The sequence below is a fragment of the Chlamydotis macqueenii genome, chromosome 1, assembly GCF_036417535.1.
Source record: "Chlamydotis macqueenii isolate bChlMac1 chromosome 1, bChlMac1.mat, whole genome shotgun sequence".
In the NCBI taxonomy this organism is placed as follows: Eukaryota; Metazoa; Chordata; class Aves; order Otidiformes; family Otididae; genus Chlamydotis; species Chlamydotis macqueenii.
The window spans coordinates 13,655,381-13,680,426 of NC_141556.1; the positions used below are offsets into that span (position 1 = coordinate 13,655,381).

At 35.9% G+C, this 25,046-nt stretch overlaps 2 protein-coding genes across 2 annotated transcripts in view; one reads left to right on the forward strand and one right to left on the reverse strand.

Annotated features, from left to right (window-relative positions):
• The window catches only part of CCDC146 (coiled-coil domain containing 146), a 65,779-nt gene extending 42,524 nt beyond the window's left edge, over positions 1-23,255 (reverse strand). The window contains exon 1 of the mRNA XM_086739908.1: positions 23,100-23,255. Coding sequence (XP_086596034.1) covers positions 23,100-23,255 — 156 coding nt within the window. The remainder of the gene's footprint in view (positions 1-23,099) is intronic.
• Positions 9,019-15,611, forward strand: FGL2 (fibrinogen like 2). Its single transcript, XM_010126123.2, has 2 exons — positions 9,019-9,766; positions 12,544-15,611. Exons 1-2 carry the CDS (start codon positions 9,019-9,021, stop codon positions 13,248-13,250), a joined length of 1,455 nt encoding a protein of 484 aa, XP_010124425.2. The 3' UTR covers positions 13,251-15,611.
• Positions 23,256-25,046: the final 1,791 nt, after the last annotated feature.

Genomic DNA, 25,046 nt, shown 5'->3' on the forward strand with positions numbered 1-25,046 from the left:
GGTAGTGAGGAAAAAAAAAAAGAGCTTGTGACTGGCAACTGAGGACATCTTTTTTTCAGTCCTGCATTAACCATAATGCCCTGGAAAGAACTGAGATCATTTTGTTACACTAGCCATCTCAAATCTGGAGTTGCGTAAATAGGAAATATTCTTAAACTGTTGAGTCTTCCAGTTCCTTTCCATGTCACTTGTACTTAACTGTATTTTGCTTTTCTCAGCTTTTCTTTCTCATTATACAATGAAGTGGGACCCCATACATTTTTTCAACACATCCAAAATTGATAGATGATCTAAATAAATTAAAATAAATTTTCCTTATCTAAATGGAGAATTATTGGAAAGCTGGATGAAGATTTGGCTGCTAATGGATAATTGCTTGGCAACTTTTTACTTTCTTTTTCCCTGTACTCCCATAAATGTAATTACATAAAAAGTATGGAAGTTTGTATCTTATTACTGGATTTACTTATATCTTTCCCTTTAAATTTAAATTTTCTGTTGTGTTTATTCTATCCTATTAAGTTACCTTTTCTTACAGTTCACACTCATCTTTTACTGATTGAGTGTAATTTTCTAACTTTGTTACATTTTTTCATGCCACTTAGCAATCTGACACTTGGCTATTCTACCAGAAAAACAAAATATAACAAAATAGACCCAAATCCAAGTTCCAAAACAGATTTGTTGCCTTCAGTAATGAAAAGTCTCATGAAATAATAGTACTGGATAATCCTGTCCTATGATAAAAACTGTGGAGAAAGATTTTGCTAAAAAGGGGAAAAGGAAGGGCTTATCCTTCATATTTTGCTAGCAGGAAAAGGTAGATTTTCTGGCGCTGGATAGGAACCTTTTAAATATAGGAATCCATGAGAAAAACAGAAGAATACTTATGCTCGGATAACTGTTTTGTACACCTGCATAACTTTTCTCTGTATCCGTACCAGTAATAACTTCATATTTGCTTGCTACTAACAGCTCACCATCAGAGCTCTCTTCAAAATGTCTTTAAGAAAATTTCAAGGAAAAGTGAGCACAATCTGAGGTTACACACAATCTTTGCAGGATCTGAGGGAGTTCTGTAGCTCCTTCCAGCTTGACCTCAGGTCCGCTAGCCCCCGGGTGTGGAACTACAGTAATTTCTCTGAGGTGGATGTAGATGAGATGTTAGTGAGAAAGAGAAGATGTCAGAATATAAATGGGAATTAAAACTATAAAAGGGAGAGAACCAACCTGATAAATAAGGTACACTTCCATCTGAGCAAAATTAATGAAATCTGGCTCTAACTACATCAACACCTCCTCACCCTCACATTCTGTAGTAGGCTTTTACATCCTCCATTTTAACAGATGCTATTCAATCCTTTCTGACAGTCAGCTCAACGCAATAAACCAATAAACTATCTGGAATTTCAAAACAAGTTTTCTGTAACTCAAATGTAACACAAATAGGAACTCTAAGAACTTTGACGTTCCTTGTTTTGAATTTCAAGGCTTTTAACGCTTCTTTTGGGACTCTCCAGAAATGAATAAAACTAAGCCAAATTTTAAACTTAAAAAGATGATGCAGTCTGAATGTTGGTCTAACTCCTCACAGTCCTTTGCACCAAGAAAAGCATGGAAGATAAATATAGCCACCACCGAGAAAATACTGATTAACATAATTTACTCATAATCATTACAAAAGTGAAACATTTGAAGGTTTCCTGGAAAAGACTTAATTTCAACAGTCCATAGAATCTCTGCATTTCAGAGAAATGATGACACTAACACGTGTTTCTGATTATGTTTGCAGATATTGCAAAATAACTAAAATGTATCCTAAGAGTGAATGGAATAATAACACTTCCCTCCTCTTCATTCTAAGCTGTAGGTTTTGTAATTTTAACAATACATTGTGATACACCTACTGTTATTTTAACACATAGAATAATCCAACATTTTATATTAATGTTTTTTATTTCAAACATCTGAAAGGTCTACTTAAACAAGTCTTTTGCCTTATAATAACAGACAACAGAAGAATATCATGGGATTAATATATTTTATAGTTTGTATATACTCAGGATTTCTGTATAGTATTAGCCAATTGGCAAATGGCTGTTCTTGCCAGTCTGCTATGTGAGGTTTGGAATTTTCTCTCCATGTTGTTTATTTGAAGAGCTTTTCTTACCTCTTTTTGGATAATATTTAAATGTTTAAACATTCAGGGAAGAAAAAAGATAAGTGCTCCACTTTTAATAGAAAGCTCTACATCCACTTACAAAATTCTCATTGAGTCCACATTGTTTGGACACTTACTGCACAGATCAAGTGTTTCTTAGTCCTCTTAGTAAAATTTACTTTTCAGGGGTTATTTCCATATTGCCAGGGGGCAACAGGTACAAGCATGCTGAACCCATGCAATGACTTTTGCATTTCTATCTGTATTGCTGGCTATCGGTCTCCACAGAATCTATTTCATCCTTTAGAAGAGGTGAGATTGGGATATTTGCTGGTGTTTGGCTTGCCTGTCCCTGATAACCTCCAAATTATCTAGCTTAGATTCATGATAATGCACTAAGGGAATTGAAGCTTTCCCCTCAAGCTCAGCTCATTGCACAGAACTGAGCTCCTAACTGAGCTTGCACTTGTGCGAGAACAGTGCAGAACTGTCTCCTCAGAGATGGAAAACAAGAAGCATCTGCTCCAGGGCCTCAGCATCACCATTGCCATTAACTAGAACTGACAGTGATATGCTAACAATAAAAGGAAGAAAAAATGCAGCATACTAGTTTGGTTTCTAAATGGCCAAATAGAATGGTTCATATTGCTCTCAATTTCTGAGAATTTCTATGACTTCTTATTACTTCTGAAGATCATGTCCTGGATACTTCAAGATGGGGCATCAAAAAAGGAAGGAAAAAAAGATTAGAAGTCTATAGGAGTAGTATTTGGAACCTCTGTGGCAATAGATTTATCTCACAAAAAACCCACAAGAAAACTGCTCTGAGAACTCCCAGTCCTGATGCCAGAGAATTTAATGGTCATAAGGACTTCTGTGACAATGTCATCTGATTTCCTGAAAAATACATAGGACATCTTCACCACTTTTGGTACAGAGTTTGAAGTATACACTTCATTTTCCAGAATGCTTTGTTTACATAATTTTTATTACAACATATAGCAAAGCAAAAAATAAACTTCATGTAATATCAGAGAGGAGTAGAGTCAGAAAAAAATAAGGTTGGAAGGATCTGGATGGCATCTGGATGCCATTTAGTCCAACCTCCTGCTCAAAGCAGGGACAGCTTCAAAGTTAGACCATGTTGCCTCAAGGCTCTATCCCGTCAAATTTTGAAAATGCAGTGATTGAATAAATGTTGCAACAGTTATAAGATAGTCTCTATATTCTGCTGATGTACCAACAGCTATCTCTACTTTTTACTCAAAAGAAGATACCGACCTGTCCTGAAGTATACTGAATCTAAACACTACTGAATCTACCCTACTTTGTCTCACTCACATATTTTTTCCAAACCGTGCAGTTAAAGACTGAAATGTATTGCCTTTAGATTTTAGGAAGCATAAGGAAGGCAAAAAGAGATGCCAGAATACAGGATAATAATTAAGCCAGTGTATTTAAGAGTCTGTTTCTTTTTAATAAAAAAATGTAACTCATTAAATTATTTCAGACTGCTTTTCAGCATTTATAAGAAAGAAGAAACCTCCTCAGTGAGGCTCCTACTTGCCTCTGACAATACAGGGAGTCAAAGATGACTGACTGTCTCAGACTATGCACCAGATGTTTTCATGACCTAACCTCTGTTTCTAATGTAAAGTGTTGCATCACAATTTATATGTGCTACACTATAGATATTTAGGGAAGGATATGTCTTGTTTAAGCAATCAGTCATTATTCCAGAGAAAGGCTATGATGGTAAAAGTTAAAGAAAAATACAGTATGATTTTTAAATCAATGCTGTCATTATAGTTAAAAAATAAGGTGGAATCCCTCTCATCTGTAACTGCATACACACTGACAGGCAGTAGATTTTGTAGGATAAGTATGAGAAGTTGCCAGGAAAAGCTTATTTATTAGCCTTTCAAGGAAAAAAAGATTTGTCAGTGAGTTTTCTCAACATTTAATTTAGGTGATACCTGAACCCATGAAGTTATTGGTTGCACAAATGCAGTCAAGCATTTCTCTCCTGATGTTTGTGACGAGCAAAGTTATAACAAAGTAACAAATACACTTGCATAAAATCACATTGATATGTAATGCTTTAAAAGTGCTATTTTTACAGGAAAAAAAAAAATCACCTTTCTAAGCCATCTGGGCATCCTGGGCTGCATCAAGAGGAGTGTGGCCGAGGGAGGTGATTCTCCCCCTCTACTCTGCCCTGGTGAGACCCCACCTGGAGTACTGTGTCCAGTTCTGGAGCCCCCAACATAAGAAGGACATGGACCAGCTGGAGAAGGTCCAGAGGAGGGCCACGAAGACGATAAGAGGGATGGAGCACCTTTCCTATGAGGACAGGCTGAGAGAGTTGGGGCTGTTCAGCCTGGAGAAGAGGAGGCTCTGGGGAGATCTTATAGTGATCTTCCAGTACCTAAAGGGGGCCAACAGGAAAGATGGGGTGAGACTGTTCAGTAGGGCCTGTTGTGACAGGAATAGGGGTAATGGTTTCAAAACAGAGGGAGGTATATTTAGATTAGATATTAGGAAGAAATTTTTTACACCAAGGGTGGTAGAACACTGGAACAGGTTGCCCAGAGAGATGGTGGACACCCCATCCCTGGAATCATTCAAGACCAGGTTGGATGAGGCTCTGAGCAACCTGATCTGGTTAAAGATGTCCCTGCTCCTTGCAGGGGAGTTGGACTAGATGGCCTTTAAAGATCTCTTCCAACCCTAACCATTCTATGATACTATGATTCTACCTATTAAAAAATTCATGTGGTCAAAGAATATCACTCATTCTGTTAAGAGAAGGACCATATTTGTAAAGAGGGAAAGAAGTAGATCCATGAAACTAAGTTCCTATATCTTCATCCTGTTTCTCTATAAGCCTGTCCTTATAGGAGCGGTGTAAATGTATTACATTTACAATTGCTTATATAAATATGTTACCTACGACTTACATGCTCTATGTCAGTGTTGCCTTTCTGCCTGTTGCCAGAATTTATAAATAAAGCAAAGACCAATGCAAAGAGATATGGAATCCATGTGGCTACTAGTTCTATGTAATCTGTATCTCAAGAATAATATTACCAATTGAAATCAAAAGGAATAGGACTGCCTTCCTTTTTGTCCTCTAATGTGTTCTCATAGACATATGAGGAAGTCAAACAGGCAGGTCCACAAACCAGTGGACAACACAAAGACTGCTTGCCTGAAGAATGACTAGTGAATTAAAAAAGAAAACAATTGAGTTAATCAAAAAGAATCCTACATCAAAATTTGTTTCTGGTATGGACTTTTGGTATATATTGCACATTGTGGGAAGAACTGAAGTTGAATCTAATTACTTTTCATCCTCTTTCTCAGACAAAACATATCAAAGAATCACTGAAGTCTACAAAAAACATCAAAAATATTACTGCGACAGTTGAATCTCAACACATTCCACCTCTGTCACGAGAATGGTTTATATGAATGAGTCCAGATGTGCTTCGGGTTTGTTCATATCAATCATTTGAACTGCTCACACAAACCTGGATGTTCTGCAGCAGCTCTGCTGCAGGAGATGTTAACTCCCAGTACAAAGCCAGAAATCAAACAGATGGAAAGCTGTCGTGTTTTAAATTGCCATAGTCACCAGTTAAATTAACATCTGCCTACAGTCTTAACTTTGTTGTTTCCTATTTGACCTACATTCCATGATCTGCCAGGAAAAAAAAAACCAAAACAAAACCTTGCTCTGAAAAATCATGGGAAATGGTTCCTGCTGCTTTTGATAAACTTTGAATAAACAGTCCTAAGACAAGTGTGTTAAACCAAAATATATTACTTCTTTAACCTTGCAAACACTGGGTAGTTCTGGGAACAGAATTTAAATCTTCAGTAGAATTTAAGAATATCATGAGCTCTCAGTTATTTTCTTAGGAAGATATGTCTGTAAGATTAAGATATCTCTTCAGTCCACAGAAGGAAAAACAAATTCCTTAAAAGAAGACTGAAAAACATTAAAAGCTACAAGAAAATGACCTTTAAACAAACAGAAGTCCTTGACAGAAAATTCTCCCTTGTGTTCATCGGCTGTTATTCAGTTAGATCCTTTCATGGTTGAAAAAGATTGGGGTTTGGTTGTGTGATGACTTAACTACTTTAAAGTTTTAAGTATTACACAGAAAACAGCAGGGATCTAAAAAAGCCACCTGGAAAGAAATTTTGCTTATAAACAAACTGCAGTTGTCAGTCTTGATCTGGTCCAGTATTTCTGCCATTAGTTAGGCTGTACCTTACAGTGTAAGATTGCTCAGTGCTCCTTGTAAGGGCAAAGACTTAGGAAAAACTCAGTTTTTAACGTTTGCTTCACTTATCCCAAGGAATATAAGAGGCACAAAACATAAAAAGGACTGTAACATACTATGAGTTCCTGAGGAAGAAGACACCTAATGAATCATTGGGAATGGACATTCCCTGACAGAACAGGAAGAAAGACCAGTCCTCAGTTACAAGACTTCTCCAGGTAGGAGAAGCATACAGATATCTGATGGAGAAATGAGTCTCTTGGGCTTCAACCAGACTGCTGATAGCCTAGCAGCAGAACCTCAGACTGATAACAAAATCAGAAGGACAGCAGAGCATCTCAAGATCACATAAATCTTATTCGAAAGAGAAAGTAAATATCCCAAAACGAAGGTATATAAGGGACCAAGGAATGAATTTTTCAAGACAAAGATATTTGAAAAGCTCAGATACCTCACGTTACTATCTGAATGTTCTTTTCTTTGACATTCAGTATTACTAGAAATTTCTGCCCTCCTTGAAGCGACTTAGTTCTAATGATATTTTAGGCTTTCAATGCAGCACAATAGTCATCAATTATAACGATATTTTATACATATTTAAACGTTTTGAGACAATCATAAGACGTGGTCTACCAAGGATAATTATTATTAGTTTTACACATACAGAATAATTGGTCCAACCCAAAGTCACACAGCAGATAGCGGAGTTCACTGTAAACTGAACAAGCCACAGTCTGGGGGGAATGTAGCTTCCCAAATAACAAGGATTTAGGAACACTATTATATTTCTGAAGCCACTCAAGAGGCTGGTATAGCTTTCCTCAATTTGACAGTTGCAGCCATACAGGAAAACAAGGCTCTCTAAATACCTGATTTTAGACTGACAGGAAAAAAAAAAATAGGATCCTATCAATTAAAGAGAAAAATTTAAAACATTACTCATACATTATATTTTATTCATACATTTAATCTACTATTTCAAACACTTCAGTTCTGAGGCATTTTTAACCACAAAGTGATGTAAATGTCTTGCACTCAAGTTGCAGTCTTGAGGGGTCTTTCACCACGCTGCTGGCATTTCATGATCTGAAAGGGAGAGACACACAGTTTTGCCACATAACTAAAAGCACCAAGACAGGTTCTGGAATGTTCATTTAGAATATGGGAAAGGTAGATTTAAAACCCATCTCCCAGGAGAGTACTCAGACCACTGTGCTATGCAGGAATCTGAAGGAATTGTGGTAGCAGGTTAGATAAGTAGGGTTTTTTTTTTTATCAAGCCTCTCTCCTGTGCTATCAGTATAAGGCTGTGGTCTCTATAAAATCTAGTAACATTCCAGAGATCATGAACTTACAGAGTATGTGTCTGTTTAATGTTTAATCTGTATTATAAGTAATTTCAAAGAGGGTTTAGGGAAATAAATTGTTCAGATCGGGCTAATTAAAAAAGAACTGGTGTAAAAATCCTTTACTCATGCAAGTTATTTTTCTCCTGGCTGAACTATAAATACACAAAGATATGCCCGTGTAGCCTTGCTTTGGGGCACAAGGAAAATGACACAGATCATTGAAACTGCACAGGCACCACGTGAGAATGGCAAAGGTGGCTGTAGAATAAAACCAAGCAAGTACATGGCAATTGTCACCTAGAGGTGAAGTATTCCATTTGGTGTGATTAGTCACACAAAGTACATGATTAACTCTTAAAGGTGATACAAGGCACAATAAAAAAGAAAAGCAGGAACTGCAAATCAGGAATACAGAAATGAATACCACAAATTGATGGGCCCATGGGAGCTCCTTCCCTAGCTCCCTGCCTTGCTTTAGATTTAGAATTCGGGACATCAGGCTTTGCTTTGAGTTTTCTGGACAACCAATCCAACAGTTAGGACCTTACATATTGAAAGTGGGGGGCGGTCTTAAGTTCCCTTCCCTTCACTTGGAAAGGTTTAATAAGAAGTACTCAGAATCAGATAACAGTGAATTTTAACTGTGATGTGCTATACAAATATTGAATATTCCAGATAGGTAGGCAAGATAGGAAGAAAGTGCTGCTCATCCTCCTTAGTGTGTGACCCTATCCTGAAAAATATTTGGAACCAGAACCACATGTGTACTTCAACATGCTTTGGGATTTACATAATTTTCAAGAATACATCTATTTAGTTTAAAAAAAAGTTTTAGGAAGAAGAAGGCTGAGTGTCAGTGAAGCTATTGCTATGATAAACCTCAAACTGGGAAAGGGACTGTCTGCTACCTTTTCCACCTGCTGTGGTAAAACTATAGTCTGTTTTTCAAGTTTTAGAACACTCAAATATTCAGTTTTAGAACACTGAAATGTTAAGAAACAGATGTTAGAAGACTATTATAACACAGAGCTAAGTGATTTTTTCCCTAAAAAGAAAATACATGTACCACAAGAAATGAAATTTAACTGCATAAGTGGTCAGCACGCATGCATTTCATAATTTTGCTTACATGCACTAGTTCTGAGTCAGGAATACTCACTGAAACATGCTGCTCTTGCAAGCACTACCTACTTTGCTCTGCTATCAATCACTCGTGATGCAAGCATTCCCACCCATTTCTGAGAACAGCGTAGGCAGTCTGATAACTCACAGGCTTCGAGCTGCCTTTATAAAGTTGTTCCACTTCTGCACACTTCCTCATACTGCTAGCTTCTCTTCGAAGATGAAGCTGCTTGTTTACTTAGTCTTGCTGAAGACAGCTCTCCTTGCTTTAACAAATGTCTTTGCAGTTGTTTTAGAAAATGAAGAGGATGCTAAAGTAGGAAAAGTTACTGAGGCTTGTCCTATAAAGCTCAAAACTAATCGGAAATGTGATGAAGGAGAGGATTGTCCGTATCAGATAAACCTGCCTCCGATGACCATCCAGCTACCCAAAGAATTCAAACTGCTTGAGAAGACTCTCAAAGAAGTACAGACCCTTAAAGAAGCAGTAAACAAGCTGAAGAAATGCTGCCAAGACTGCAAGCTGCAGGCAGATGACAACCAAGAAAGACACACTAGTAATGAATTCCTGCTACCTGATGCAGAGACTCCAGCAGAAAACAGCAAAATCCAGGATAACAGAGTAAAGGAACTACAAAGCAAAGTTAACAAAATGGCAACCAGTTTAAAAAATGCAAAGAACCAGATTCAGACACTGCAGGGTCGTTTAGAGAAGATGAGCCTCATAAATATGAACAATGTAGAACATTATGTTGACAGCAAAGTTGCTAATTTGACGTTTGTGGTGAACAGCCTGGATGATAAATGTTCTTCTAAATGTCCAGCAATGCAACCAAGACCTGGTATGTAACCTGTTAATTCTTACTACCTGTTATGAGCTTTCTGTGCATTTTATAATTATTGGATAAACAATTTTAAATGCATTCTAAGCAAATAGCTGTCTTATTAACTTCACAAGTTAAGTAGTTGCTCTTTTAGTGTTTATTTATACTCCCGTAAAACATTTCAGCTGCCACTAGAGGGTTACTGAGAGCTGCAGGTGTTCAGTTCCTCCTAGAACTGGGCTTTATTACAGGGTTTAAAACATGAATTTTCAAAGGACTTTTTTTTTACAATTCAATTAGTAAACGTGGAAAATTAGCTTTATTTTACACTGTACTACCCTTCATTAAGGATATTAAACATCAGTGAATTACACATACTTTCTCCTTGGATGAGAAGGGGTGAATTTTCTCTAGATGTGCCTTAGAAAACTGCATGGGTTTTTTTCAGTGTGAAACTGCAACTATTCTGACAAGGTCTGCAAGACATTATTAAACACCAAGTGAATCTAGTAAAATGTTTAGTTTTTAACAGACAGATAATAAAATAATTTTTCTGTCATCACAGTAAATGTCTGAAAAGCTCAGCTAAAAAAGTTTATTAACAGTACTCTCAAGCCAGTAACACATGTACCATCACTTTAATGCTAAACTCTTAGCCTGAATCTAATATATAAGCAATATAAAACAGAAAACAGGTGTCATCACTGACAAACACTTTTTGCTTTTTAATTGTCCTAATTAAAATAAAGAAATAGAACTAATAATTTCTTTCTAATATTGACTTATTAAGGGAAGATGGAGGGGTGTTTTAAAGTCAAAGTTTTTATATCACATATAAAAATATTTGAAAACAAGAAATAGTCACTAGGTTGTCAGTGTATTCTACCACTTCAATATCATACATATGAAGATAGGGTTCTCTAGAGATAAAGCAGAGAAAGATCAGGCTGCATAACAGTTTTTAAGCCTCTGTTGCTTAGCAGTCAAGTTTAAAATGAAACTGTTCTTCTGTCTACCAATACTGAAAACTGAAGGATCTGCAGATGATGGTACAGTGTATGTACAGCTGACATTCTTGAAAGTGTGAAAAAAGCAAATGAATAATAATAAAGGTCGTGCTTTTACTATATCAACAATCAGCTTAAATCAGATATAAATCAGTATAAATCAATTACTTTAATTCAGATAAAAAATATTCACAAAAAGAATGAGTGATATTTGGTATATTGATAATGGGCAATGAATCAAATTCAAGTGCAGTACTTCATAACAGTCTAAATTCATTTTAGATATTTCTCACACTTACTGAAATGCTGAGTACTGTTTACAGCATATGATCATGTAGATATTCCTTATATTTTACAGTAACTGATGCAAAAAGTGTTTCCAGCAGCAATATATACATTACAAAAACTAGCAAGGATAAGAGCTACAACTTTTTCCTACACAGCAGCTATTCCTGCATCCACTGCAAATAACATCAAAACTTTGTTCAAATAGGAGTTGAAGTGGATTATAAAAGCATCTTCCCTGAAATGTATATTCTTTGTCAATATCTAGTCTGAAACTTAGTCCACCAAAGATCTTATGTAAAGTTCAGTGAAATAATGAGAAACCACTGTGGTTTCAGGTTTGGCTTTTAAGCCTTTGTTTCCTATACTTTGTGCTTTCATAGATGTCCAGTTTTCTGTACTGGCCAACAAGGAGCCCTGAGTCTTATCCCCTGCTGCAGCCTGCAAACACTCCTCCCTTTCAAGACAGTTTAAATGCTTGCATTTTCTAGGAAAAAAGCCTTCAGATGAACATGCCCATAAATGCAAACGTGCAATAGGAATGAACATTATGGTTTTGACTCTTAACTGAGAACTTCTGAGAGCTCTCTGTATCCCTTACTAAGAACATGGAATTACAGTACCAAGCTGTTGAACACAATGTCATTACTAGATGACATTGTGGATCAAAACCGGATTTTCACTCTGCAGGAAAAAAACTGGGGGTGTTATTCATCTGAATAAAATACATCATCCATTGGTGGAAAAAGCTATGTTTATGGTAGATGCTAAAAATTTTCCTTACTGCAAAGCCAGCAATGCCACATACACAGGAAAGCACTGACACTGTTCTAGCTTCATCTTTCTAGGAATCACTGTATTACTACAATAGATGAGATAATTTTATTACTTTTCCCCCTGTTTCCTAAAGTACAGTCAACATTAACACATTAAACATTCCTAATGATGTTATCTTCTGGACCAGATGATGTCAACTGAACAATAGCCAGATTAAAGTCATTCCCATATGGACAAAGCTTTTTCTCTGACATACTGCCAGATTAAGATTTAAATTATACACAGGGTGTGATGGTATATATACATTTAAATGCAAAAATCAGCAAGTGTGTAACCGTGAAGCATTAGAAATATGGACTGAAGAAATCAGGCTGAATTTACAGCAGATAATGAAAGCATAAAGAAAAGAGTAGAGAAAACGAGAAAAGTGAAAGAAGAGAATCAAAATGCCCCCATATTAGGCAGTTTTGATGCAAAAAAAAAATCACTTAAATGAGGTTTTTTTGACAGTTACCTGATGCAGAAATCCTAAGTGGCATCTATTATAGAGTAAACCTGATGGAAAAAAAACCTGTTTCTCCCTAGGACTGAAATTGCTGTAACACTATTTCCTATGTAGAAGTCTCTCCAATCCAAGTTCTGTATGCCACATCAGTCTGGGTAAAAAAATTGTTTATTTTAAAATTGAAATTATGTTTATCCTAACACCATCTTCTCTTCCACCAGTTATACAAATAATGCAGAGAGACTGTGCTGATCATTACACAGCAGGCAGAAGGAGTAACGGAATCTACAGGATTAGCCCTGACCCCAGAAATGATAGCTTTGAAGTTTACTGTGACATGCAAACACATGGAGGCGGTTGGACAATGCTGCAACGGCGTCAGGATGGTAGCACTAACTTTAACAGAACCTGGAACGACTACAAAAATGGCTTTGGAAATCTCAGCAGGGAGTTTTGGCTGGGGAATGACAAAATTCACCTCCTGACAAAGAGCCAGGAAATGCAATTGAGAATTGAACTTGAAGATTTCAATGGTATCAGAGAGTACGCAAAATATGAACACTTCTACGTGGCCAACGAATATCTAAAGTACCGTCTAAGTGTTCACGGCTATAGCGGCACAGCAGGAGATGCCCTTCACTACAACAAGCATTACAATCACGATCAAAAGTTCTTTACAACTCCAGACAAGGACAACGATAGGTATCCGTCAGGAAACTGTGGAGCATACTACAGCTCGGGCTGGTGGTTCGATGCATGCTTGGCTGCCAACCTCAATGGCAAGTACTACCACAAGAAATACAAAGGTGTTCGCAATGGCATTTTCTGGGGCACATGGCATGGTATTTCTGATGATATTCCCACAGGATATAGGCAAGCCTTTAAATCAGTAAAAATCATGATCAGACCCAAAAGTTTTGTGCGGTAATTCTACACCTTTTTCTTAACTAGTTTGCATTGGATTGCACTCAAAATCGTACTTACTCAGTATTATACTCAGAATTTAAGTATTCAGTTATGTTTGGCATAAAATAGTTCTAGACAAAACAACATATTTCCACATATTTTTTTAGAGATGGTTTGACCCATATAATGTATTAAAACCAGCATGAATGTTTCTGAATAGTTGTTGCTACAACTTAGCACAGTTTAAGTCTTGGTATTGTTATGCAAATATCCTAAACATTGCTTTCGGTGCTTTTACTGACTGTGATATACCAGATTTTATGATTTAAAATGTTTAAATGGTTTTCTACAAATTGTGTCTGAATGAACACCTACATTTTAACGTGAAAATAACTCAGAGGTATAACTGATAAAATATAAATTTGTCAACATCTAGAATGAAAATTGATCTCTCTGAAACAGCTTGACTTTTTGTATCATCTATCCTTCACAACTTCAACGATATACCATGGCAATATCAATATAAATCAGGAAAAGTATTACAATTATTATTTTTAAAGGATTAGGAAACAGAGGGTTTGCCCAAAGACACAAAAATAGCCTTGAAGAAAACTTAGAAAATGAAGATGATTCCTTAAATCTTATCCCCTTTATCAAAGATCATTCAAAGAAGTTGGTGTAAGAATTGAATAAAAGCAAGTGGAAGTAATGTAGACAGCATGAAATGAAAGACAACATTTCTTGTTCATTTTGGTTCCTCTGTTCAAGCTCAAGGTTCTATTTGTCGTTTGTGGGAGAAAGGAACGATTACGTAGCTTATTGCACATTCCTATAGGCAGGTAGACAGGTAGGAAGAAGACACATCAAGAATTCCTCTCATTGTATCAATGCCTCTAAATCCATATAAAAAGTTTCCAGTACTGTTTTGCTTTCTCCTGAATATTTTAGGTAAGCCAAATGCTACAAGATGACTCTTGCAGAGGCTTAAGCTCTCATTTAAGTACTTCTCACTCTAGGTACCATTAGACCTTAAAATTATAAGAAAGATTATAAATATTTTGTAAGACATGAAAAGATTGTCTTCTCCCATTTTCTGGGTACTCCTTTTGTGGCCCCAGAAACATGAACAACACATGGGCAATTATAAACAGAAAAGAGAATATGTGAAAGATTTTTTTCTTCTAAAATACAGCAAATGAAACAATCACATTTTCAAATACTTCAGGAAGTGCAAATTAAAGATACTATTATTAAAGCTGATGTTGTAGATAGTAAGAGCAAATTTGACTACATATACCTATTGCCTACCCTAGAAAGGACATGTCTCTATAATTACAGTGACTAACATTCTGAGCAGAGATGCAATTTATCTCAGCAAGAGGCTATTTTGCTATTTTGCTTATGCCAATCTTGAGATGCAGAGAAAATTTACTAAGACTGAGGCTGCATTTCTTTAGCAGCTAAAGTGTGGTCTTTGCTGGCATAGCCTTTTTTGTTAGAAGAGACATACCAAAAAAAAAGTATACACCTGACCTTACACTTTACAAAAATTACCTTTACTGTTTCTTAAGAGGATAACAAGAGCTATTATGGTTACAAGTTATGCAAATGAGCAACACTGGCAATTCCTAAATTGTAAAATATTAATATATATATTTTAAGGAAGTAAATATTTTGAAGGATATTTCAGTGTGAAGTGTAATTTGGTTTATTATATTTCAATTTTAAAGAGTAATGGAAAATTTCAATTGCAAGATGTATAATCTTTGCTTGAGAACATGTTTTGAAGCTACAGAATATTTATTTTGGGATAAAAAATGATTGTCTAAACAACAAAAAAAAAGCAACTTATGAAGTATTGGTTAGAAGAGCAAGTATCTAATGGCACATGATTATAATAAATCATTTTGCATGAAATGCACAATTTGCTCCTACTCATTATGTGGTAATTAGCTAAGCATGACTTACAGTATCTACAAGCTTCTACTTGAAAATGTCTTTTTCCTGCTAAGTTGTTAGAAGAGAAGCTGTTGGTTTTTTATCCTGTTTAAAGGAAACTTCATAAAATACAGAAATTTTAACAGAACAAGCAAATGTGACTAATATGACCTACAAAAGCCTTGTTTGATGTCTTAAAAAAAAAAAAAGAAAAAAAAAAAGAAAAAGGAAGTGTAATGTTGTTACATAAATCTGAATATTACCTACCTGGAACTGTTGTAGTTGAATCTCCATCAATGTGTACTAATTTTATAAAGTGTAATTCTGCCTACTTTTTTGCAAGCATTTTTTTTTTTCTTGGTGTAATAAAATTAAGTCACACTGTTAAAGCTGTACTACTGTCATAGATGCTTATGGGGTCTATTAAAAAATTCTCATAAATTGATTTATTGATTTTCTATAAAAATTGAAGCAACAAGAAAACATACATAACTTTAGATGACCAACAAAGATGACTGTGACATGCCAGGAGAGTAATTGCTGGTAACAATAGTTCTTAAGAGATTTGTTTTATGACACTTCAGCTGCCAGACAATATCAAAGGTTGAAATCTCAGACATGTTTTTGAAACTATTCATACTTTGGAAGAGAAAAAAGTAATTGTTCAATCAAGAGTTTACACAATCTGTATCTTTAACATGAAAGAGGCAAACATATCCATTTTTTATATTACACACAACCTTTCAGATCATGTCCAAGTTTCATCAAAGCATGTGAATAGAAATAATAACCCAAATTAAAACACACTTTTTTTTTAATATACAAACAAAAGCACTTGGTCTTTGCTTAAGGCTTAAGAATTCAAAACATGTATTTCAATTTATGGAAAACACCTATGTAACACTGATTATCATATGAAAACACTTGTGGTTTTGATCTTGCTAATATTTAAATTGTGAATTTTAGTGAAGAAGATTACTAACAGCAGGCTTGCTAGCAAAATTCCTATGTGTTGTTTCCAAAAAATAAAGGCACAAACCCATCTGTTCAATGTGATCAGCCAAGCAGACTGTAATGTCTTGGCTTTCTATACATTGCTTAAACAAAGAAAATCAGAAAAAAAAAACAGAGAAGAAATGAAAAGAAGGTCCAAAAGCACTGATTTTTTTTTTCCTTCCTTTTGTAATGCAAATATCTGTTTCCCTAATGGTTTTTTTTGGGAAACACTGAAGTCAAACTCAGAGAGTGACTCGCAAATCACAGGTAGTTTGACAATTTGGTGGAAAATAAACTTGCATTTCTGTGATTATTTTCAAAGGAAAACAAAATCAAACAAAAAAAAGGTGGCAAATTCACTTATCTTCTATGACTTATATGTCATAGAAAAATCAAAACAGGAAGGATGTGACTTTAAGATTTCATAGATAAAAAAGATGATAAATGAACTAAATGCTGGCGTACCGAGAAAGAGATTTCAAATATATTTTTATAAATGTCTTCTATGTTCTTTTTTCAGGAGACAAGAGAAAAATAATATGGTATATATGGGCCTGAATACATTGACATAAGTTTCAAAGAAAAATGGCTGAGGAATACCATCCATAGGTCCTGCTAAATGCAAACATTCCACTTACTAAACTGGTCTCTTTCATTCACAGCTTTACTGAAACTTTTACGGAGTTATAATACTTCTCTAAGAAGTGAATTTGGCCATCCCTCCCAATAGTAACCAGAAACAGAAACCGATGTTTTAAGATGATATGTCAAATCCAACCCCCACACAAGTCATGACAACAGGGTATGAATCAATATTCTTTTTTAAGCACTTGTTAATCAAATTTTTCTGATCTCAGTAAAAGAAGAATCCATTTGGAAAATAATCATTAACTGGAAAAAAATATCCCCAATTACCTAATTATGTTCATATAATCAAGACAAACTGTAAGTCTAATTAATATTACACTTCTACTGAAATAGTATGCCAACATTTAGAATTACACAGTAGAAAATAATAAGTATGTTTTACACACTTATTTTAAGCAGTTATAAGGAGTCAATGATTTTTATGGAGAAATAGGATCCAATTTGAGAAAAAAAATTCTCATTGCTTTCTTTGGACAGAGTGTAAAAGCCCCTCTGCTTACCTCTGCAGCTCAACCTCTATACGCTAAATCCAAAGACAAGGATTCCTTCTTGTAAAGAGCTTTAAGGCTCTGTTCATTAAGGAGTATTTGGACACAGGTCTTTTTGAGTAAGTAAACCAGAAATCACCTTTTTAACATTTAAAGTAACCTAATCTGTATAAGAGATTGCTCTCCATCAGTGAGCATTTTTATTGGATGTATGTTTGGTTAACATTGCTCTGGCTTCCTCACCACACATCTGTGCTGACATAAATGTCATGAGCCAAGGCCAGGTAGACTGATAATTTTAGTACAAGATCACCTTGTTTTGGAATATCAGGTCTCAAATACATATTTGGGGTAAGGAATGGCGAAGACAGAGATAGCTTTGGAACATAAGACAGCAATATGCTTGTCTTTTTATGTCTTGTGAGTCTCAGAAATTGTTGAGAAAAACCCAAAATGCAAGAAGATGCTGCAGCTAAAGGTTATTCCTTCTCCTAGCCTCGCAGCTTTCGGGAGCTGTGTTTCCTCTGTGTGCCATGAATCCTGCACTTGACTTTATAACAGCATAAAAGAAATAACATAAATTCTTTCAAATGTGCTTTTCAGAAATGAACAGAAATACTGCCTGCTTTGTGATAATCTAAACACATCCAGCAGCTTCCCGGCCTTGTTTCCTCACAACGTCACCTTTCAATCGAAAGAGCGTGTTACACTGGCTCTATTCCCACTCCTGCTGTTTACAGGCACCTGTAAATCCACCCCACTCCTCTACTGCTTTTTACAGGAGTTACCAGCAATTGGAAAAATCGACTTTCCTATCACAACCATTGATTGGTTTAACTTTCACTATCCAAACCATTGCTTGCTTGCTGAAAGCTGTTGCAAAAAAAAGCCCAGGCTCCAGCTTACAGGCACACTGTCATCCCTAGCTGACTCCTCAAGTGACTGTATCAACCAAGTTAAAAAAGGTTTATTTAATTAGCAGTCAGATTCCTGTGGGTGGAGGCAACATCTGTCTTTGCTGTCTGTGCCAACATATTTACACAGCTTTTTTTGTTGTGCCAGGAGATTTTGAAGCATGTGATGTGGAGTATGCCAGGATCAGCTTAAGTTTGAAAGTGCTGTTTGCATTCAACAGCTGTGTTAAGATTTTTATATCTTTGATAGAGCACATACATGTTTGGAGAGTACTGAAACAAATTATCCACTGCTATGGTTACCATGCAAAAATATACTGATGATCATACTTTATAAGAGTAGAAAGCACATTGCAGTATGCATGTGAGCAGAAATTAAATTGGTGCTCATATAAAAAAAAATAACATTTCTATCTTAGTCTACCAAGCTAACTTTTTTTTTCATTTGAAGTTGTAGGGACATATATTTTTTTTTTAAATTGAAAGTTGTTTACACCTACCATTTAACCTAAGTTAGGAGAGAATTAAAAACCAACAAAAGAAATTGGAAAAGGCTATGTTTTCTAGAATGGCATTGTTAGATGTCGGAATGCCACTGAAGAAATACATGAAATACTGATTCTCAGTATTTATACTTGAAAGCTGTAACCAGCCATTATGTGACTTTTTCTTCTTTCCTGTAGCACAGATAAGAAAAAAAAAAAAAGAGGAAAATGAAAAATAGCTTTCCCCTCTTAAACTACATTCAAACACTGAACACACGCATCATTCCATGACTTTAAAGCTCTTCCAGCTAGCAGACCCACAAGAATCACTGTCAGAGCAGCAGAAGTGAAACTTGCTTGGGAAGTCCCCTTCACTATACTGTTCATTTTTTTGGTAAATGTGGAGATTTTGCTCTGTGTTTCCAGCAGAATCAGGATTTTAGTTAACATCTTTATTAGCAGTTCGCTACTTTTGGTAGTCAGGTCTAAGAAGTTCATTAACCTCAGAAAGACTCCAAGTTTCAAAATACTCACGAAAAGTATTCATGAAAGCTTCCTGCTTCCTGATGGATAGTGGCAATAGGATGCTTGGACTCCAGCAAAAAGAATTGTTACGATAATAACAATTTTCATCCCAAAAAAAGCAGCACAATTTAAAGACTTGGTGCTGATATCAGATAGGGGGCACAGTCCGTTTTATCTTTATGGGATACGGAGTGCAACAGGCTGCATTAGACCAATCAGAGAAATCTCCCAAAGGAGTTTATTCTTCTGCAGGTTTAGATTTAGCACATAAATGGGCAATATTCATTAGCAGAAAGGGATTATTGTGATAACTTCCAAACAAGGTACCCACTCACTGAATCTAGTAAATAGTAAAGCGCTTTTCATGCACAAGTACACTATGAATAGCTCCCTTGTAGAGTCCACTACAAAGACATGCAAGATACATGTTGCAGAATCATTTTTCTGGTATTGTTTTAAAAATATGTATACATTTGAATGAACTAACACATACTTTTCTAACCCAAGAACATATCAACAAAAGAAAGAAAAGACACAGTACAGAAAAGCTCAGAAACATCACCTTGAGTAAAGCCTAACAAGAACTGCTAATATAATACTAACTGAAAAAGACCTCAAACTAGAAGAAGCTACCCTTCCACCATTTGATTTCTCCTTTTTTTTGCTCCCCCAGAAAAAGAAGAGCTTGTACCTAATTTATAAATAAAGAGAACTAACTAAACAGAACTAAAAGATACTACGCTCCATGACTAATTTCTCCTTCTAACTGAAAGAACCTGAAAAATACTAGGGTTTGGCTAGTATCTTGAATGAAAAAGATGAACCAGTAAATTTTGTGAGCAATTCAGCAGCTTTATTAAATCTTTGACATTTTGCAAAGATAAAGTGGATGGAAAACTCTTCCTGGAGTGTAGCTGCCAATTATTCACTATTAGATTGGAGAGATGTATAGAGTAGGGCTCTTTTTTGTGTCTGGGATTTAACTGTGATTTGGGTAACAAAACAAAAATTAAGCATCAGGAAAGGATTTTAAGACTTTAATAGATTACAAACTAAATATCAACATCATTGTTACGATAACTGATGTTTTATTTAGTTGTGTTCCTATTAAAATGGGAGAGCCTGGACCAGATGGAGGAAAGGAAGGAACAACTTGAGTGTCCAGAGGGAAAAAAATGCTACTATACAATGCAGAGAAGGGCAAAAATTACAAGGACAAAGTTATGAGAGTGGGCAGGAGGCAATTTGTTAATCAGTCTTTTTTATTTTCATGCTGCCTAATCTTCTCATTTTGAGCATTTAATTCAGCTTTATGTGATGTTCTGTTGCTTTTTGTATTCAAATGGCAATTTCAGTATGTCCTGTGCTGCTTTAGCAATAATAGTAGACCGTAAAAAGGATGATACACAGATAAAGGGGAAGGTAAAATGTATTATGCTATAATCTGTTGCAAAAAAAAATAGTACAAAATTGTATGCAAAGGATGAGAATAAATTCAGACCATTTTGCTAATTACATTACTAGACTATGCAGTTTTCCATGGAAGTTATTAACATGATGCAGATGATTGACTTATTTCTAACAGCGTACACAAGAAGAAAACAGGATATGAGGAAAGATTCACAAGTCAAGAAATTAAATTATAAGTGTTAGAGCAAAGGTCTTTATATCAAGGACATATCAAAGAAGTGGAAAGTTCATTTTATGAATGTATGACAGTCCTCTAACCAACAGCAGTGGAAGTACTGAGTTAGGCTGATGTCAACTTAGTAATATATAAAAACACTTGGTGAAAAGAAGCAAGTCATGCAGGCATAAATAACTAGCCCGTAAACCAGAGATAATATAATACAATTCTGCATCTGTGGAAAAAATCTGAAAGCTCTTCCAAGAAGCCAGTGTCAATGCAACAACTTCTATGGTGACCAAAGTCATGTATTTATCTCTGAATTATGTATAAAGTTCAACAAAGGAAAACAAATATGTCAGTGGAAGAGAAGAAATTTCAGTAAGTGATGAAAAGCCAAACTGACCTATAAAGCACAAGTACCAACTGTTAAAAATTATTGTAAGAATAAATGAGTCATAGTTCCCCTTTAAAAATTGACAAAATGACCAAAAGACCTCGTATGAAATCTTATGCAAATCGTTCACATCAGTTTTCCACCACACGTTTTTTCCCCAAGCTGGGACCAACTTCTAGTATTAAGGTTACCCTGTATTTCCTATTAATGGTTTACAATGTTATCAGACTTAAAGAAGTTGGCCTTAAATTTGATATGTAGAATAAACACTTTGGAAAGATTTTTTTGGAAAAAAAAATCCACTAATTGATCTGACCATTTTCTAGAATAAGGCTAGAAAAATCTGTTTTCCCCATGATTAACAATAAGGAAAACAAAGTATAAATGTAGAATATCTTCTAGACTGTCATACCATTTAGTTTTATTTTATCTGGGGAGAGGTGGGAAGTGAAGACATCTTGTACTGGGCATATGCTTCTTGTTGACGTATCAACAATTCCACCACAACTGAAAACCTATAGAAAAGGTACGCAAGTAGCTGGAAAATAAAGTACTCCCCAAAGCACAGTTTCCGTACTTTCAGTAGACAGGAGAATTTCTGTAAGGTGAGAGGTCAAGTCTCTTTGAGAGTTGAGCTGCTCTGGACTTTTGCAGCTGCCTTGGACTGAGAAGAAAGGGGTTTTGTGCTACAACAGTACTGGAAACTGTGGGCTTGCCATATACTGGCACTGGACTGAAAGTTACAATCTCTCTCCCTTCTGCGTACTTCACTTGAACGCACAAGAGACTGAACAGAGATTGAGCAGCTCCATGCTATGTTCAGTATGATGTAAGAGCAGGATAGGAAAAGGGCTGTCCTGTTTTCCTCTTCACTACAAATTCTCGCCCCTTCCTCTCTACTGGCCTTAGTTCCAAGGCAAAGAGAGGGTTGGATTAGCAAATCTGACCGATCCAAGCTGGAAAGAACCCAAGGTAAAGCACCTTTAAGTAAGAACTTTCAGAAAAATGTGAAGTATGAACAAAGCTTGCTTAGGATACAAGAGAGATACAAATGTTTTTTATAAAAAGGGCAGGAATAGATTGCTTTCCGTTGTCACTGTGGGAAAGGCAAGAAGAAAGATGCATTATTCACTCCAAAGGAAACTTAAATTGGGATTTAGGAAAAACTTTTTTTAAATCTCTAGCAATGATGAAATGCCGGAAGAGGATACCTGAAGAGCTATCTCCATCAATTAGAGTTTTAAAGAACAAATTTGACAAATATCTGCAGAGAACCTACTTCAGTTTGAATTTTTGTTTAGATGATCTCTTAATGTCTCTTCTGGCATTACATTTTTAAAGATTCCATTTGATATGTATTTGATATCTTAAATTCTAAAATATTTCTAAGTATTCTAAGTTTCCTTAACACAGAAAATTTTGCTAAAGAAACTGAATCCCAAAAGGTTTCTTTTATCAGCATCAGCTATTAGTGCCCTCAGGAGCCACCTACCTTGGATTTTTCCTGCAGCTACTGAGTCCTTCTAAAAATCATGATGCAATTACCTCTATAGGTAGAATTCTACAAAAACAACATCTCTCTATTCTGATCCCACTTAAGGCCGTCATTACTGAAAAAAAAAAAGTGGTTATCTATTAAGCACATCATTCCCATCAAGACTATGCCCCATGTATGTTTCTGCTTCACAAAATGTTCTTACCACTTAGAAAAAAAATCAGAGAAGAAATAGGGAAGCTACAGATAGCCTATGGTAACAATCTTCAATTACTAACAACAAACTGCATGTTTCAGATTAATTGATTTGGACATAATATGCACTGTTAGAGATAGGAAAAACTGGGGTACATGGTACCTCATCTAAACACTGAAATGCAGGACTTGCTGTCACAGCAGTGGATCCCTCATCTCGGCTATAAACTGTGGGAGCCACAGCACAGATAGGTTGCTCCTTCTCAGTTTCCAATTCTGTGTCACTGGAACTGGAACTTTCTTCACCAGCCTCACTCATTGTTTGAAGTTCTAGGAAGTAACAAAAATATCAAAATACAGTTCATTATATCTAGGGATACGTATGACTGTGCAAGATAAATGCGTAGTGTAAAGAACACAAAATCAACATGTGACACCCACATTCAAACAACAAAAGTGAGCAAGCTGGGTGGGTCTACAGTTATAACTTCATCAGACTTGTAAGAGGCTGCACTATCACTCTACCAGTGTTTGAGTATTTTTAAAATCCTCTAATAGTTGGCTACATTTCGGTCACATAAATGTTAGACAAACTACAAAACAATATTTCTTAAAGAACAAGCATTGAACAGGTTACATTTTTTAGGATCTGTGACCTCTGCTAAAATAATATGACCCTAAAAAATATCCAAGTGAACTAATTCAAGACTAATAATAAAACTCACAGGATTGAAGCTGTATTTTGATCCCCAGTACAGTACAGGACAGGACAGATCCCTTTTTTCTGCCCCAAAAGAAGGAGGTTTAAAAGATGCTAAAACAAAAATTTTACAATCATAGCTTTGGTATAAGCTTTATCCTAAATAAAGCTCTTTTCCAAATTAGGTAACAGTTTTTAAATAAATACACAGAGAGAGAAAGAAAAGAAAGTCGGAACGAATAGGGTTGTTGGAAAAGGTAACTTTCCTACAATTATATTCGTGAAAATCCCTCTGAAAGGAGGTTGTAGCAAAGTGAGGGTCAGTCTCTTTTCCCAAGTAACAAGTGATAGGATGAGAGGAAACAGCCTTAAGTTGCACCAGGGGAGGTTTATTAGGGATTGGATATTAGGAAAAAATTATTCACTGGAAGGGTTGTCAAGCATTGGAACAGGCTGCCCAGGAAGTGGTGGAGTCACCATCCCTGGAGATATTTAAAAGATGTGTAGATTTGGTGCTTAGGGACATGGTTTAGCCATGGACTGGGCAGTTTTATGTTAACGGTCGGACTTGATGATCTTAAAGTCTTTTCCAACCTAAATGCTTCTATGATTCTATGATTCATAGCTCTCATTCAGGAATAGAAATCTCTAAGTTTCTTGCATTAAGAACAGCTAAAACAGGGACATTTATTAATTACTTCTGAGCAAGATGAGACCTAATGTCATCAATACTTTACAATAACTTCATGTAAATTCACTTTGTCTGTAGTATCTCAGTTCAGCCCTTGAGAATTATGTTCCCAGCCATCAATCATCTAAACTCTCTGAGGTATGTGAAAATGCCAAGATGGAAGAGGGAAATGGGAGGTAGAATACAAGGGGATACAATGCTCTGGTTACTCAGCTAAGGCAGCAATGTCCATCAGGTCAGTTCTTGTCATTATATCAAATGCCAATTAACAGCAGCCAAAAGCATTTTCTGGCATAGCAGTATCTTAAGAGTTTTGCATATTCAGAGAGTTTTAAAATATTGACCTTTTGCATGAAGGCAGCATGAAACAAGACACAAACATTTCAGAAAGATACAGGAGATACGGGATGACTAAAGAGAGTCAATAAGCATCTTATAGAGGGAAGACAGGGAAGAAAGACTCCTGAGGCACACAGAAATCTTGCTGTGACATGGTAAGATAGGGGAGCCATAGAGTACTTGTAGAGCAAAGCACAGCGGAAAGTGGAGATGGAGCATACATGGAGGAATTTAAGAATTCCTTCACAAGTTCACTAAAGTTGGCTGTGGATTAAGTGAATGGACAAATCAGTATCACAGTACTTCAGTTCAAAATTTTGGGAGAAAGATTGCTGACTTCTGCAAGTGTTCACATCACACTAGCATACCTTTCTAGATTA